Source organism: Asparagus officinalis, chromosome 4 (assembly GCF_001876935.1).
Source record: "Asparagus officinalis chromosome 4, Aspof.V1, whole genome shotgun sequence".
NCBI classification, from domain to species: domain Eukaryota; kingdom Viridiplantae; phylum Streptophyta; class Magnoliopsida; order Asparagales; family Asparagaceae; genus Asparagus; species Asparagus officinalis.
This window is the reverse complement of record NC_033797.1, coordinates 74,303,865-74,317,591: the sequence shown is the minus strand read 5'-3', so window position 1 is coordinate 74,317,591 and position 13,727 is coordinate 74,303,865. Positions and strand designations below refer to the sequence as shown.

Here is a 13,727-nt window from a genome sequence, read left to right as displayed (position 1 = left end):
TAACTTTCATAGTTACATGTTAATGATTATAGGTTTATGTTAACTTATACCGACGAGAACAGATGGCTCTCTCAGTTCTGCAATGAAACAGCCCATCAGTAAGTTTAGACATTCTGATTAATCGTGGCTACAATATGTTAACTTTCATGGTTACATGTTAATGATTATAGGTTTATGTTAACTTTCATAGTTACATGTTAATGATTATAGGTTTATGTTAACTTATACCTATTTGTGCCAACGTTTGCGAAATCATGTTTATATTTGCAAATCCAGTTAACATATAGCCTGGTTTATGTTAAAATTTGGATATTATTGTTATGTTTCAGGTCACGTATTATTGTTAAGATGTTGAACAGCAGCATTGATTCAACGGAGCTTCTTTATCTTCTACGTGGCAGGCGTATCGATGACCATGCAAGTTCAATATGCTACTCTCAATATATTAATCTTTTACGCAATACTTGGATTTACTGCATGTTGAGATGTTATGCAATCTAATTTGCATCTTTTGTTAACAGGTCATGGAAGCTCTTGTAGATAGGCTCAGCACATGGCTAGAGAGGCCAGAAATTGGTTCTACAGGTCATGGAAGCTCTTGTAGATAGGCTCAGCACATGGCTAGAGAGGCCAGAAATTGGTTCTGTTGGAATGAAATATGGAGTCGTGTCAGCATTTTTCTGCGTAAGCATTAGCTTCAAACTCCCAATGTTTTTTAACTCCTGTTTACAAATGGCTTATCATTATTTGCTTGGCAATACAGCATAACATTTATGCAGTGAACCCAGATTACGCACATTTATACACCTCGTTCATACAAAAGCATGTCGCCGTAAATAAATCAGTACTCCTTATCCCGCTTGTGCGGCACGACCACTGGCATGTTGTTGAAGTAAGGTTGGACGAGGATGTTATCAAGCATTACAGCTCTACAGGCCACAGTGCATACCTGGAGCCAGTAAATAAAGTAATTGATTTCATGGATCACATGAAGGCTGGTTTTGATCCCAATAATGTTTGGAAGAAATTCCGATATGAAGCCGTCCCTTGCGAGCAACAACGTGGAAGGTTAGTGTTTCACACACTTAAACATTTTCATTTTATTCAGCATCAAATATCTAACTATCTTTCCAATGTATATGATGTAGGTTTGATTGTGGGATTTTCGTTCCTTTATATATAACGGCTATAATACAAGGAACTGATACCAGTCAGGTAACTAATCCCGCTGATGAGTCCGACGTCATCCATGCCAAGCTTGCAGCTGAACTCCTAATTGAAGGATGGGAACAAAAAAAAATTACGTGGATGGGCTAGAAAAGGATGGGTGAATGATGTCAGGAAAAGTTATGTATTGTGAAGATTGTTGTGGGAGAAAACTAACAGGCATATTAATTTAGAAGTATAACTAGAGAAAGGTTGTGTAACTGGTTGCTAGTTAAGATGTTATGTGGTATCAAAACTTTTTATTTAACTGGTGGGTAGGTTGGACGAGGAGATGTAAGAAACTGGTTGTTTAACTGGTTGACAGCATAATATTTGTTGCTAAAATGTTTGAAATGCAATACATAACAGGGCTATAAGGGATGATAGTATATGTCACTGATGTTCCGACACAAAACTTGCATTGGCTGCCATATAAGTATGAAAGATAACATATAGCGCTGAAAGTTAACCACTTTCAATAAAAGTTAACCCGTAGCTCTGAAACTTAACCACTATCAGTAATAGTTAACATGTAGCTCTAAAACTTGACCAAATTCAGTTAGAGTTAACATATAGCTCTAAAACTTAACCACTATACATAATAGTTAACATGTAGCTCTAAAACTTAACCACTATCAGTTAGAGTTAACATATAGCTCTGAAACTTAATCATTTATAGTAAACGTTAACGTATACACGTGATACTTGACCAAATTCAGTTAAAGATGACAAAGATGATGGATATTAGAACAATACAAAAACAACACAGGAAGAATGAATAAAGTTTCCATTTTTCAACTTCGCGGTTTGCTTGCTTCAGTGCTTTCTTCAACTGCTTTGCCTTGACCGCCATATCATCTTCAACGGGGACTTCTGGGCAATCTAGAATATTCCTACTTACCATTGCATCTTCACTGTGAGCCCAAGCGAAAAACTTGCATTGCCTCTTTGGGAAATTTGCACATCCCCAGAAGTATCTACCCTTGTTCCTCCTATTTTTGCACTGCCTCATGGGTGTTGGAATGTTACAAAAACAACATACATCTTCCCATGACTGAACACCCTCTGACATTTTCATCTCGCAATCTCAAGAGGGAATAAAAGGAAAGTTAGAACTTCTATTAAGCTTATAACTTTCTTATGTGCACATTTTATATTGCATAAGGAACAACTTACAAGCCGTTGGAATATGGCTGTTTGAAATGACTGGTTGCTAGCCGTTAGAACAGTGACTAATATGTTGGAGAAGTCACCCATTTAAACTCAAAACCTTGACATGATAGGTGAAGATCTGAAAACGTCTCTCAGTATAACATGTTTCTATTAACAGCATGAACAAAATGAATCTAACATGCATTATCACAGATTACAAAAGTACAACGCTATATACTTAACAACTTTAAAACCATCTATATGTCTCATACAAAAGTATTGTTGTTAGAAGCTGAAACACACTAGTCAAGGATGGGCTCATTGCAGGTTGCTCTATTGCGACCTTCAACTTTGCACTGAGAACATTTGACGGGCTGTTTGTATATGGTTCTTTTGTTTATGCGTCTTGCTCTATTTCTTCCCCTCCTCTTAGTGGTAATTGGTGGCAAAATCTGGATTTCATCCTTGGGCACACTCCGCTTCTCATAGTCTGGTATGGGATATAATATTTCGTCGTAGCTCTTCTTAAACGCTTCTACGGACATGAACCAATCACAATATTGATATACATCTCTTTTCATATAAATAATGACTGCACAAGCATGGAGACAAGGAATACGGGTTACGTCCCAAGCTCGGCAAGTGCATGTCCTATTCTCCAAATCAACGTGAGTGGTTTTATGTGATTGCACTTCAAAAATATCCTCTCTAGATTGCTTAATCTCTAAAGTGCGCCCTTTTTCCATATTTTCTCTAACAATCTGCTCAGCTTTAGGACAAAGATAGCTTGTCCACTTACACGCCATTATCCGTCTGTTGTTCATGCGAGTCATAAGTTATTTTCGGATATGCTCCACCATTTGTAGAATACATAACAAACGGGCTTCACGTATCCAGCTGTTAAAGGATTCTGCAACATTAGAGGTTACATGGCCATATCTGCAAAGGACAACATATAGGAAGTATGATGGGCATATAATATGTTATCTTCTTAACAAGTGATCGTAAAACTTAACCTATACTGCTAAAGGCTAACATAAAAACATCATAGTTAACATATATTGGTGAAAGTTAACATATATCAGCGAAGGTCAACCTATAAAAAGGATACTTCACATATATGCATAACAGTTAACATCAACCGCAAAACATCATAATGATTGAATGCATACCTAATGCCAGGGAAGAAGGCATTTGCCCAATGCTCTGGCGAGTAATTAATTGTAATCTCATATGCGACTGGAGCCATCTCATAAATTTCCTTCATGTAGTCGTTCCATTCCGCTATAGTGTATTTATAGCAAGTAGTTTGGAGCAAATTCTCCAAAACCCGTGTGTCCTTTGCCTTCATTCCCAAATCCTTGAGCTTTGATCTAAAATTTTCAACTAGATGCAGAACGCAGCGTGAGTGAATTGCTTCAGGGAAATATTCTCTCACGGCTTCTCGAATCCCCTTGTCGGCATCAGAAATAATTACCAATTGGTGGGGGGATTATACGGGTCCAACCTTTCATACAGTATGGACCACAGGCCTTGTAGGAACCATCTCCAATTATCAACATTTTCTTGATCATATATACAATACGCAAGTGGAAATATCCCTTGGTCTCTGTCGTAGGCTATGGCGCTCAGAAGCATGCCTTTATATCTGTCTTTCAAAAAGGTCTCATCCAAAAATAAAAGGGGTCTACACCCTTTTAAGAAACCCTAGATGCAAGCAGCATAACATATAAACAGTCTTCTGAACCTTCCTTCATTCTGGTCAATACAAATGTAGCTTCCTGGATTCGTTTGCTTCACCATTTGCTCATACCTGTACAACAATGCCGCTTCTGGACATGTAAATAAATATAATACATTGGAACATAAGGGTAACATATTAACATTAAAGCGGCTACGATAAACATTTGCACACAAGTTATAAATTAACTGTAATATTTACCATCTTAATTGATCATAAGCCTCATAGCTATCACCATACATATCCTGCTGCGCTCTTTCTTTGCCCCACCATATCTTACTGTATTCAAGTCTTAATCCAAATCGAGTGAGGAAGTCCTTTTGCACATCAATTGGGCGGATTTCAGGTCGTGCCTTTAATACCGGTCGTAATTGGGCTGCTATGAACTTGCGAGATGCCCGTGATTGCCCTGACAAGTTAGAATGTTGTCCGCAACTGTGTTCATTCACAAACCTTTTGATTTCCATTCTTTTATCATTTTTAACAGGAGCTGCAAAGAGCATCCAAGGGCATCCATACATCTCCTTATATCGACAACAAACGCGGATACGTTTGGGTTCATTCTTTAGAAATTCATATTCACAAATTTTTTGGCCATGCAATAGTATTGCAAAGCTAGTCTCAATTCAGTTTCGGTTTCAAATTGTTACCCCTTTTCAGTTAATGTTGTGTGCTACCATTGAGGAATGCTCGAAGTGTTATTGAGAATACCATCAGCCCTCATTATAATCTTACAAGACGGAAAATCAGTTTGGATTCTCTCTGAATTGGATGCATTTCCTGGAGGAGGACAACTATAATCTGCATTCAAAGAGGCATCCCTGTTGCACAATTTAATCAAACAGTGAGATATCCTGCACACTATGTTAAATAATCTTCTTATAACTTAAGTTAACAGCACTATGATGAAAGTTAACAATATGCATGGTTAACACAGCACACCAAAAGTTAACTAATTGGGTGTAAAATTAACCATTTTGAGTAAAACTTAACATAGAGCAGTAGAATTTAACAGACAATGGACATGGTTAACACAGACAGACGAAAGTTAACATGTTCAAGAAAAGTATAACAAGGTGTAACGGCTGGGGGTGTATCAACTGGTGTAGTTGGTCCCACAGCCGGCTCAACAGGATCAGCCTCGACAAAAGCTCATGTCAAATACAAAATAGAATTTTCAGATGCATTGCATTATAGTTGCATTAGTCAAAAATTGGCTAGTCCTATAATTAACTTGAGAAGAGCTACGTACCTTCAGAAAAACCATCCTCGGGATTCTCAGGGAGCTACTTACAAATCAGTAATAACTTTCTGTTTTTTCCTCAGGAGTAGGACACTACTTGGCATCAACATCTTACATTTTAATCAGAACAATTCTAGTTATTTATTTGCGTTCCAACGTGCACTTCAAATCATGCAGAATATAGCATTATTGCCTGACAGCACCATGCTCATCAACTCTTTGGAACCCGTTGGGGGTTGTTCAAATTTATGGCGACAGTTATACGGTTACATTCAGGGGATTTAAAGCCCAGAGGGGTGATTGAAAGTTGACCAAAAGATAACAGTGTTTACATCACACTAAGCACAATGTTATAAAGAGTTTATTAATTACTTACATTTCGCTAATAACTTTCTGATTCTTCCCTGGCGTGGAACACTCTACGTTAACAGCAGCCTGCATATGAATCTCCGTGCGGTGAGTCGGGCTCACCAGAAGACGTAAAATCATGAAAAATAGGATCAGGACTCATCTCTCTCTCCCCAGGCTCTCCTATATAGAGATGGAAAAGCATGAGTCAAAGTTCTGAATGATCAAGAGGTTGGTCTATAGGGTAGATGTTACCTCCATCACTGGCAGGATCGTCACTGGCTAAATCCCTATCAGATGCTCGCGAAACTGCACGCGGCTTGCGGGCTAATCTCTTCCGCCTAGCAGCAGGGACAATAATCGAAGGTCTCGCCTGGGGAGAAGGACGGAACTTTGAGGGGATTTCAGGTGCATAAACATGGTTGACAGTTGAAGAACAAACCCTAATTTCATTAATGAGAGAGTGAGAGCTAGAACTGACCGATTTATAATAAAGGCTGATGAAGCAGCACAGTAATGGAGGGAGCGCGTACTTTTTTCCCCCGCTTTCCTCCGTCGCTTCGCCTTAAATGCGATGGGAGCGGTCGCCGCCAAAGGAGGAACCCATTCAGCCAGTTTTCTCCTGTGAGAGAGATGAGGGTAATTTAGGTATGTTGGTCAAAATACACCCAATACATGTATATGAATGGGCTTTTAGGGCTGGGCCACAATTTTCACTATTTTATGGTGCTAAATGCTAAGGGAATTAATTGCTGGGTCTGGGCCACAACCGGATCTTTTTTTTGGGGCCTTGAAACATTTTTCCCTTTAAAATTACATAAAATATCATGACTTATCAAAACTTAAAATAACAAATATAGAATCTTGAAATTAACAAAAGCCCCCAAATAATTTTAAATTTGTAATTAACACCCTCAACATTCAAACTTTGTAGAAATAACTTCAAAAGTTTAAATTATAAAAAACACCCTAAATTTTTAAAATTTCAAAACATACAAATAATATAGATAAATTTAAAGGATTACCATTAGGCACTTAAAATTTTAAAACTTGTAAAAAAACCCTCAATGTTATAAAAATGTAAAAATTCACTCAAAAGTCAAAAATCACAAGAAAACCCCTAATTTTTTAAAACTTATAACCAGTGCACATTAAATCCAAAAATTATTAATAGAACGCTAAAAATATTAATTTTATAAAACATAACCTAAAGTTTTAGTAATTATAAAACACACCCTCAAATTTTTAGAGTTGCAAGAAATATCCTAACATTTAAAAACTTGTCACTAACACACGAAATGTGACGCCCCAAGGTTTACACAAGGCTGCAGTCCTAGGTGAAATCCGGATTGTCAAACCTATCAAGCACCAAACACCATGCTATGATATGTTTCACCATCATAATTGTTATCTCTCTAGTGAAAACAATAAATAGATGAAGGTACAGACAGGAAAAACTAGAAATAGAATAACACTGAATATACACAGAAGAAGCATAAGAAATATTAATAATGAGCCTAACTGAAATAAAATAGATATATCTCTGAGTCTGAATTAAATCTTAGATACAATAAGTCAAATAAACAAAGTCTCACAATAGCTCTCACTCTATGAAATAAAATACCAATCTAGAGTCTGAAAATAATTAACTATATATGGAGTTCTGCAATAACTATAAAATATAATAATAGCTAAACGGACAACTAAGGTGTCCCATTAACCTGCGACTCTCCATGCGCCGGACTCGCTACCTGAAAAAGGTGGAAAACAACGAGCGTCAAAGCGCTAGCGAGATCATCACTACCTCTCCCCAGGGAAAGGGGTAGGAGTATATAAGAAAATATAGTCAGTACATACATATATCAAATCATTCATATAGCTCTCTATGAATGAAAAATAAATAATCAAGGAAACATACTCCAATCTCCAACATAAAAAATAAATATCTCATCTCGAAGTACATCCGAGTAGCCTGCTCTAATATAAGAGGATGCCAACCAAAACAAAACGAAATATAACTGCTGTCCATAACGGGTATACTAAAATTTCAAAATAAATACCCTACTCACGGGTAATCTATCATGGAAGTAAAACTTATATCTGATCAAAAATCTATGTGTGCATCATCTTGTGCTATAACGATACTCTTGTAATGCTCTTACTTAATCGCTCTGCGACAATAGGTTTTATTATCTCCCTATTCCGGATACATGTAATAAAGATACTTTTATAATACTCTTACTCAATCGTTCTGCGGTAAATAGGTTTCATCTCCCTATTTCCGGATACGTATAGAATAACATTATTCATATGTGTTTATCAAATTAACTCATGTCAAAAGTGTGTCAATCTAACACAATCTAGCATACATGCACAAAATCTCGGTGTGCGTGACCACATCTGAAGTTCACCATCATTCTAGGTGTTTAACATTCATTAACATCGTAGTCTATCATCATAAGGTCAAGAGATTCGCTTGACAAACTAATTCCAACCCTTATAAACATGCACAACCAAAAACAAACTGGCGGTCGACCATGGCAGTTGATCGTGACGGGCTCCAGAGACTACCCAGGTCTCTGTCCTGCACGTGGTCGACCGTGACGGTCGACCGTGAACCCTGATTCCAGATTCTCAATTTTTTTGTGTATGTCGTGTTCACGTCGTGTTTTTGTGATTCAAGCATGATTAAATCTTCATGAAACTTGTATGCAAACATGTCATAGTAGATATGAACATCTGGAAACAACTCAACAATTATAAACATGATTCTATACATTAGATTTGTATTCAAAACCCTAAAAACATGCATAAAAGCTCAAAACAACGAATCAAACTTATTTCTTTAGATTAACCACATTTTAAAATCATTTTCAGGTCTTAAATACTTCTGTAAAAATCGTTCTCAACCTTTTTAGCATAGAAAGACCTAGTCTCTTTACATATAATACAAAAGAAGTTGACTTTATTCATAAACTAGTCATTTAGGCTCTACAAAACGTGTTTAAAACTCTTTAAAAACATTTTGAAAACTAGGAGGGGGATTAGCAGAGATGATACTCACCTGGGGTTGTAGGAAAACGTGTTAGAAGCAAGGTTGAAAAAGATCTCCACTCTAAAAGCTAAGAATCACCTGAAAATCTACTTGAAGGCCTTCAATCTTCTCCAAGAAATCAAACTAGGGTTTGGGGGGGTTTTGGTGGCTGTTAGGGTTCTAAGGAAAACTGAAAAAAAAAACGTGAAAAACTCATATATATCAGGAAAAATGAATATGGGTTTAGAAATCCAAAACCAACTCAAAACAGGAGAAAAACCATCTACAGGTATTGCGGTCGGCCGTGGCGGTCGGCCGGGCTGCGGTCGACCACGGCGGTCGACCGGACCGGATATTTCTAGTTTTCATATGTTTGGCCATTCGTGCATGTTTTAACTCTTTTCTCTCTCATGTATGAACTTGTTCATACTCAAAACACATGGTATTATACTCATATACCATTAAATAATATTTATCATACTAAATATCCACATATCATAACTAATCACATATTAATTATATTATTCATAAATTATCGGGGTTTTACACGAAACATAGAAATTATGATAATCAAACATAAAATTTAATTTTTTAAAATATTATCAAAATTTTAAAAATTGCAGAACACAACTGTAGGCTGTCTAAAGTTTACTGCAGATAGATGATCCCCGCAAAACACTACAATAAAAGTTACAATCTGATGACTTTCACAATAACATTAAGAGTTACAAATTAACGACTCTCACATTTCCAGGAGCCAAATGTAAGGATTACAAGCTAACGATCCTGGCAGAATAAAAAAAGATTATAATTAACGATCTCTTCAATGCTAAATATGGGGGTCCACCCTCACGTTCTAAACTCCAAACGGTCCACCCTCATGTTCCAAACCTCAAACGCGAGGGTCACCCCCACATTTCAAAAAGCCAAACGCGCATCTCACTTCAGAAAACGAACCTCGTGTTTAATTGTTTGAACGGTTCAAAACCATTTTCTGCATAATGAGGGTCATTAAACCCCCATTATGGAGAAATTTATGTCGTCAGTTACACCCCTAAAATTATATAAATATCTAAAAGTTCAGCTAGATGAGGGCTCTCGAATTAGAGGCATGAGAATTCTCTTTACATTGAATTCTAAAGATTGAGAGATCGGTGTTTTGGCTTAAAGGATTGATTTCCTTTGTTGAAATTAACTCTTTCTAAGAGTTCTTAACTCGGTCAAAATTCAAAACTTGCTTAGCAAGTTCTTCCTAACATAAAAATCAGAAGTGGAGACCAAAATTCCACGAAGCAAAATGCTCAGATCGTCAACGAGATACAAGACTCATACTCCCATCGCTACAAAGAAGAACCCAATATTAAACAAAGGAAAGGATCTCTGTTGATCTTTCTCTCTTTTGTAATGAGGAATCTGATAAAAGGATTGTAATAGCCTTTGTCTAAGTCAGTTAGAGAGGTCTTTACATTTTGAGAGATTGTAATTTCTTTGTCTAAGTCAGTTAGAGAGATTTTATAATTTTCAATTCTCATTATTTTCTTTAAATTTTCCCGCAAAAAAAAGATGACGACTCTGCTGGGGACTAGCTTTTTCACCAATGAAGAAGTGGTGGTGCAACCTGACACCAAGCTCGTCAGAATGACTATCGAAACTATTATTGTGGAGTTCAACCAAAGTATATATGAGGAACTCCTTTCTATCGGATCCCTTAGCCCTAAGGCTATGCGCAAGGTCCGCAAGATCTCTAAGGAGACTAATACTCCCCTTATTATGGACTCACCATGGGAGCGTCTCTCCTTGGGGTCGTATTGTTCATACAGTCCCCTCTCTGAAGGAGAAGACTTTAATTTAGCCAAACTTGCCAAGCGAGTTGAAAACCTTCCACCCGTACCTCAGCAAAAGGTATTGGGTCACAATAGACTCATTGTTGTGACTAACCTGATAAATAGATATGGTGACATTATTGCAAAAGCCTCAACTCAAGTGACGAAGAACGGTGCTCGCAGAAGGAGAAGATCCATATGACAAGCACAACTTAGAAAAGGCCGATCAACCAACCAATGCGAACTTCGTGTTTGTGAGCTTCAACGCGACCCTGAGGCTTCATGTTTCTACTTAAGAACACGAGCCTCATGTTTATGTTCCCAAGCATGAGCCTCGCAAAAGCCAGGCTGAACACGACCCTTAATGGCACGTTCCATAGCCAAAACGCGGACTTCAAGTCCGTGTTGAATGCGAACCTTAGCTTTGCGTTGCTCAGTCAAAATGTGAACCTTGCATTTAGAGGGACGTTGTACACGACACTCATGTCCCCACTCACAAACACAACCTTCACGTTCTTATTCCTCAACGTGACCCTCACATTTTAGTGTTAAAACATGATTCTCGTGTTATTAATACTAAATGCAATATGATCTGTCGTGTTCAAAAGGAACATCAGAGATTTAAGATCCATGTTCACCAGGAGCTAGCTAGTCCTATCTAACTGTAGACAAGGGGTTCCAATTCAAACCTTACGTTCAGTGAGTAGCTCTTCTCGGGTCTCTACAATAGATTTGAGAAACTTCATACCGAGAGAAAGATTGGTACAACAAGTCACTCGTTCATGCCAATATGAAGGACTGATTTCTGCGGTCCTCTTGGGATGTCAATGCTGCTCACATATGGCCAAACCGTTGGCATTTGACCGATTAACGAACATCGTTTTGCCAAGCTTCAAAGGACAAAGACTTTGGAGTTACTTCTAATATGATCAGTATCAGGAGATCATCAAGCTCTAGCTCCGATGAGTCAGAGACGGAACCGTCTCCTAGCTTGAAAGACCTCTTGAATAAGTCTAATGGAATTTATCAACACACTTAGACTCGGAAGGGGATCATACCCCCAAGTCAACTATTAAAAGTTAGCTAAAGGAATTGAGTCCGACGATAAACATTCAGCCATCGCAGAATCTTAATCATCTAGTTCTTTTGTAGAACATGAGAGCTCCACTTATATGGCGAGAAACCCTGATGATTTGGTGAAAAGTCTTGATGAGTAGAAAGTCATGCTCAAATCACAGTAGGATACCATCAATGAACTCCGGGTCTTTATGGCTCAAATTGTCGCGGACAGGGCCAAGTCCCAGAAAATAAATTCGTAACCTTGACACGAATCTTCTTGAAGAGCAGGATCATCTTCATCAAAGGGGAAGGAAAAAGTGATCGAGACTTCTGATCAAGAAGCTCACAACTTAGAATCTTCCTCTGAAGAAGGAAAATAGACCGAAAATGAGCAGAATCCTGTCTACTAAAATGGAAGAACTAGAAGCCTATCTTAATGTCATTGCTAATAGAAGTGAGCTCCAAGATGAGGGAGTTATTAGGTCCTATCCTGCCGAATGGGATACAGCCCCTTAACGTCCAATGTTCAAAGTCCCGACCCTGCAAATTTTTGATGGTACGGGATCACCGAACTGATATAACTATTATTTCAAGTTGCAGACTAGGAATGTGATAGTAAACGATATCGTACTGACTCGTTTGTTCATTGGCACCCTCAAGCGGTCGCCTTTGAATGGTTCATGAAGCTACCTACAAGATGTATCTAGAAGTGTGCGGATCTAGAAAGATTATTCCTGGCCAGATTCTTTGAAGATGATATAGAAGTGTCTATCCCTTCTCTCCTTGCCACTAAGCATAAGAAGGGAGAGCCCATCAAAACCTTCATCGAAAGGTTCTGAAGCATGGTTCTTCAATGTCTGATGGGTATGACACAGTCTACTATGGTAGAAACTTGTTGACACAACCTGCAGACCAATCTCCTAGCCCAAATAGGAGTTGCAGAGTGTCGTTCTTGGAAACAGCTAGTCTCTCAAAGTGAATAGGCTGAAGAAATTGAAGCTAGGATTAAAGCCGAAGAAGAAGGCAAGCAAAAGCATTCGGTGCAACGTGGCCAAGGCAATGCTTCCTGATCGAAGGGAAAAGATACCCTAGCCACTAAAGCTAATACTCGATCACCACCAGCTAAGCATGATAAGGCATCGGGTCAGCCAAGAGCACCTAAGTAGTACTCTTTCAAGGGGGGTCATGTGGTCACTCTATTCAAGCTACTTTAGAAGAACAATAAGTTAAAACTTCATGAAGTTAAGAAATCCGAAGAAGTGGGAAAAGTGGATGATCCTAACTGCTGCCTCTACCACAGAATGTTGGGGCATCCAACAAAGAGATGCTACATCTTTAAGGATATTTTACATGCTTTGATTGATGCCGAAGTGCTTAAGTTGAAGCCAGAGCAGAAGACCGTGACCACTAACATGATATCGGTTCAATTTAGAGATTTTCCACCTGCTATAGTTCCAATTGATGTTGTCCTTATCCCCAAGGGAGAGCTACATCTGACAAACACTGATCCCCATGGTTAGTAAAATAAAAGGTTGGTACCTATTACTACTCCGAAAGGGGAGACAATATAGGTCCATCCTGATTTACTTGATGACCAGCAGTGGACAAGTGTGTCAGGAAAGAAGAAGAGAAACAAGACTAAATCATCTAATATGACCAGCCCCTCTCTAAATGAAGATGATACACATTTGATCCCTCTTACTGACTCGGAAGAAGAGAGGACTGATTTTGCAGTCGAGCAAGAAGCGAATCATGGATCTGGCACTAGGTCAGGAAAGACATACCTAAAATGGTGCGATCAAGCTGCTCAAGAAGCAGAGAAGTAGGCTAAAGAGACTAGGGGTACAATTCCTAAGAAATCAGCTGATAAAGAGCAGCAAAAAGAGGTTCGGTATAACAAGAACCTTCTCTAACAAGAAGCTGGGGGATCAAGCACTCCATTCTATTTCAACATCCTAGCACAATTAGCCAACAATCCTGCCAGGATCACTCTTTATGAGCTTCTGAAGATGTTAAAGTCCACAGGGAGAGCATTGATCGAAGCTTTAACGGATACATATAGCTTTATCATACAAGTTCAATTAGTCCTAGAAGCTACAGAAGGACCTTCTTATGCACAAT

General features: G+C 38.3%; 1 protein-coding gene across 1 annotated transcript; it reads right to left on the bottom strand.

Moving 5' to 3' along the window:
- Positions 1,922-2,284, bottom strand: LOC109838937. Its single transcript, XM_020407373.1, has one exon. It carries the CDS (start codon positions 2,282-2,284, stop codon positions 1,922-1,924), a length of 363 nt encoding a protein of 120 aa, XP_020262962.1.

Excerpts from the sequence above, each read along its gene's own strand:
- LOC109838937 (XM_020407373.1), bottom strand. The coding sequence starts at position 2,284 with ATGAAAATGTCAGAGGGTGTTCAGTCATGGGAAGATGTATGTTGTTTT.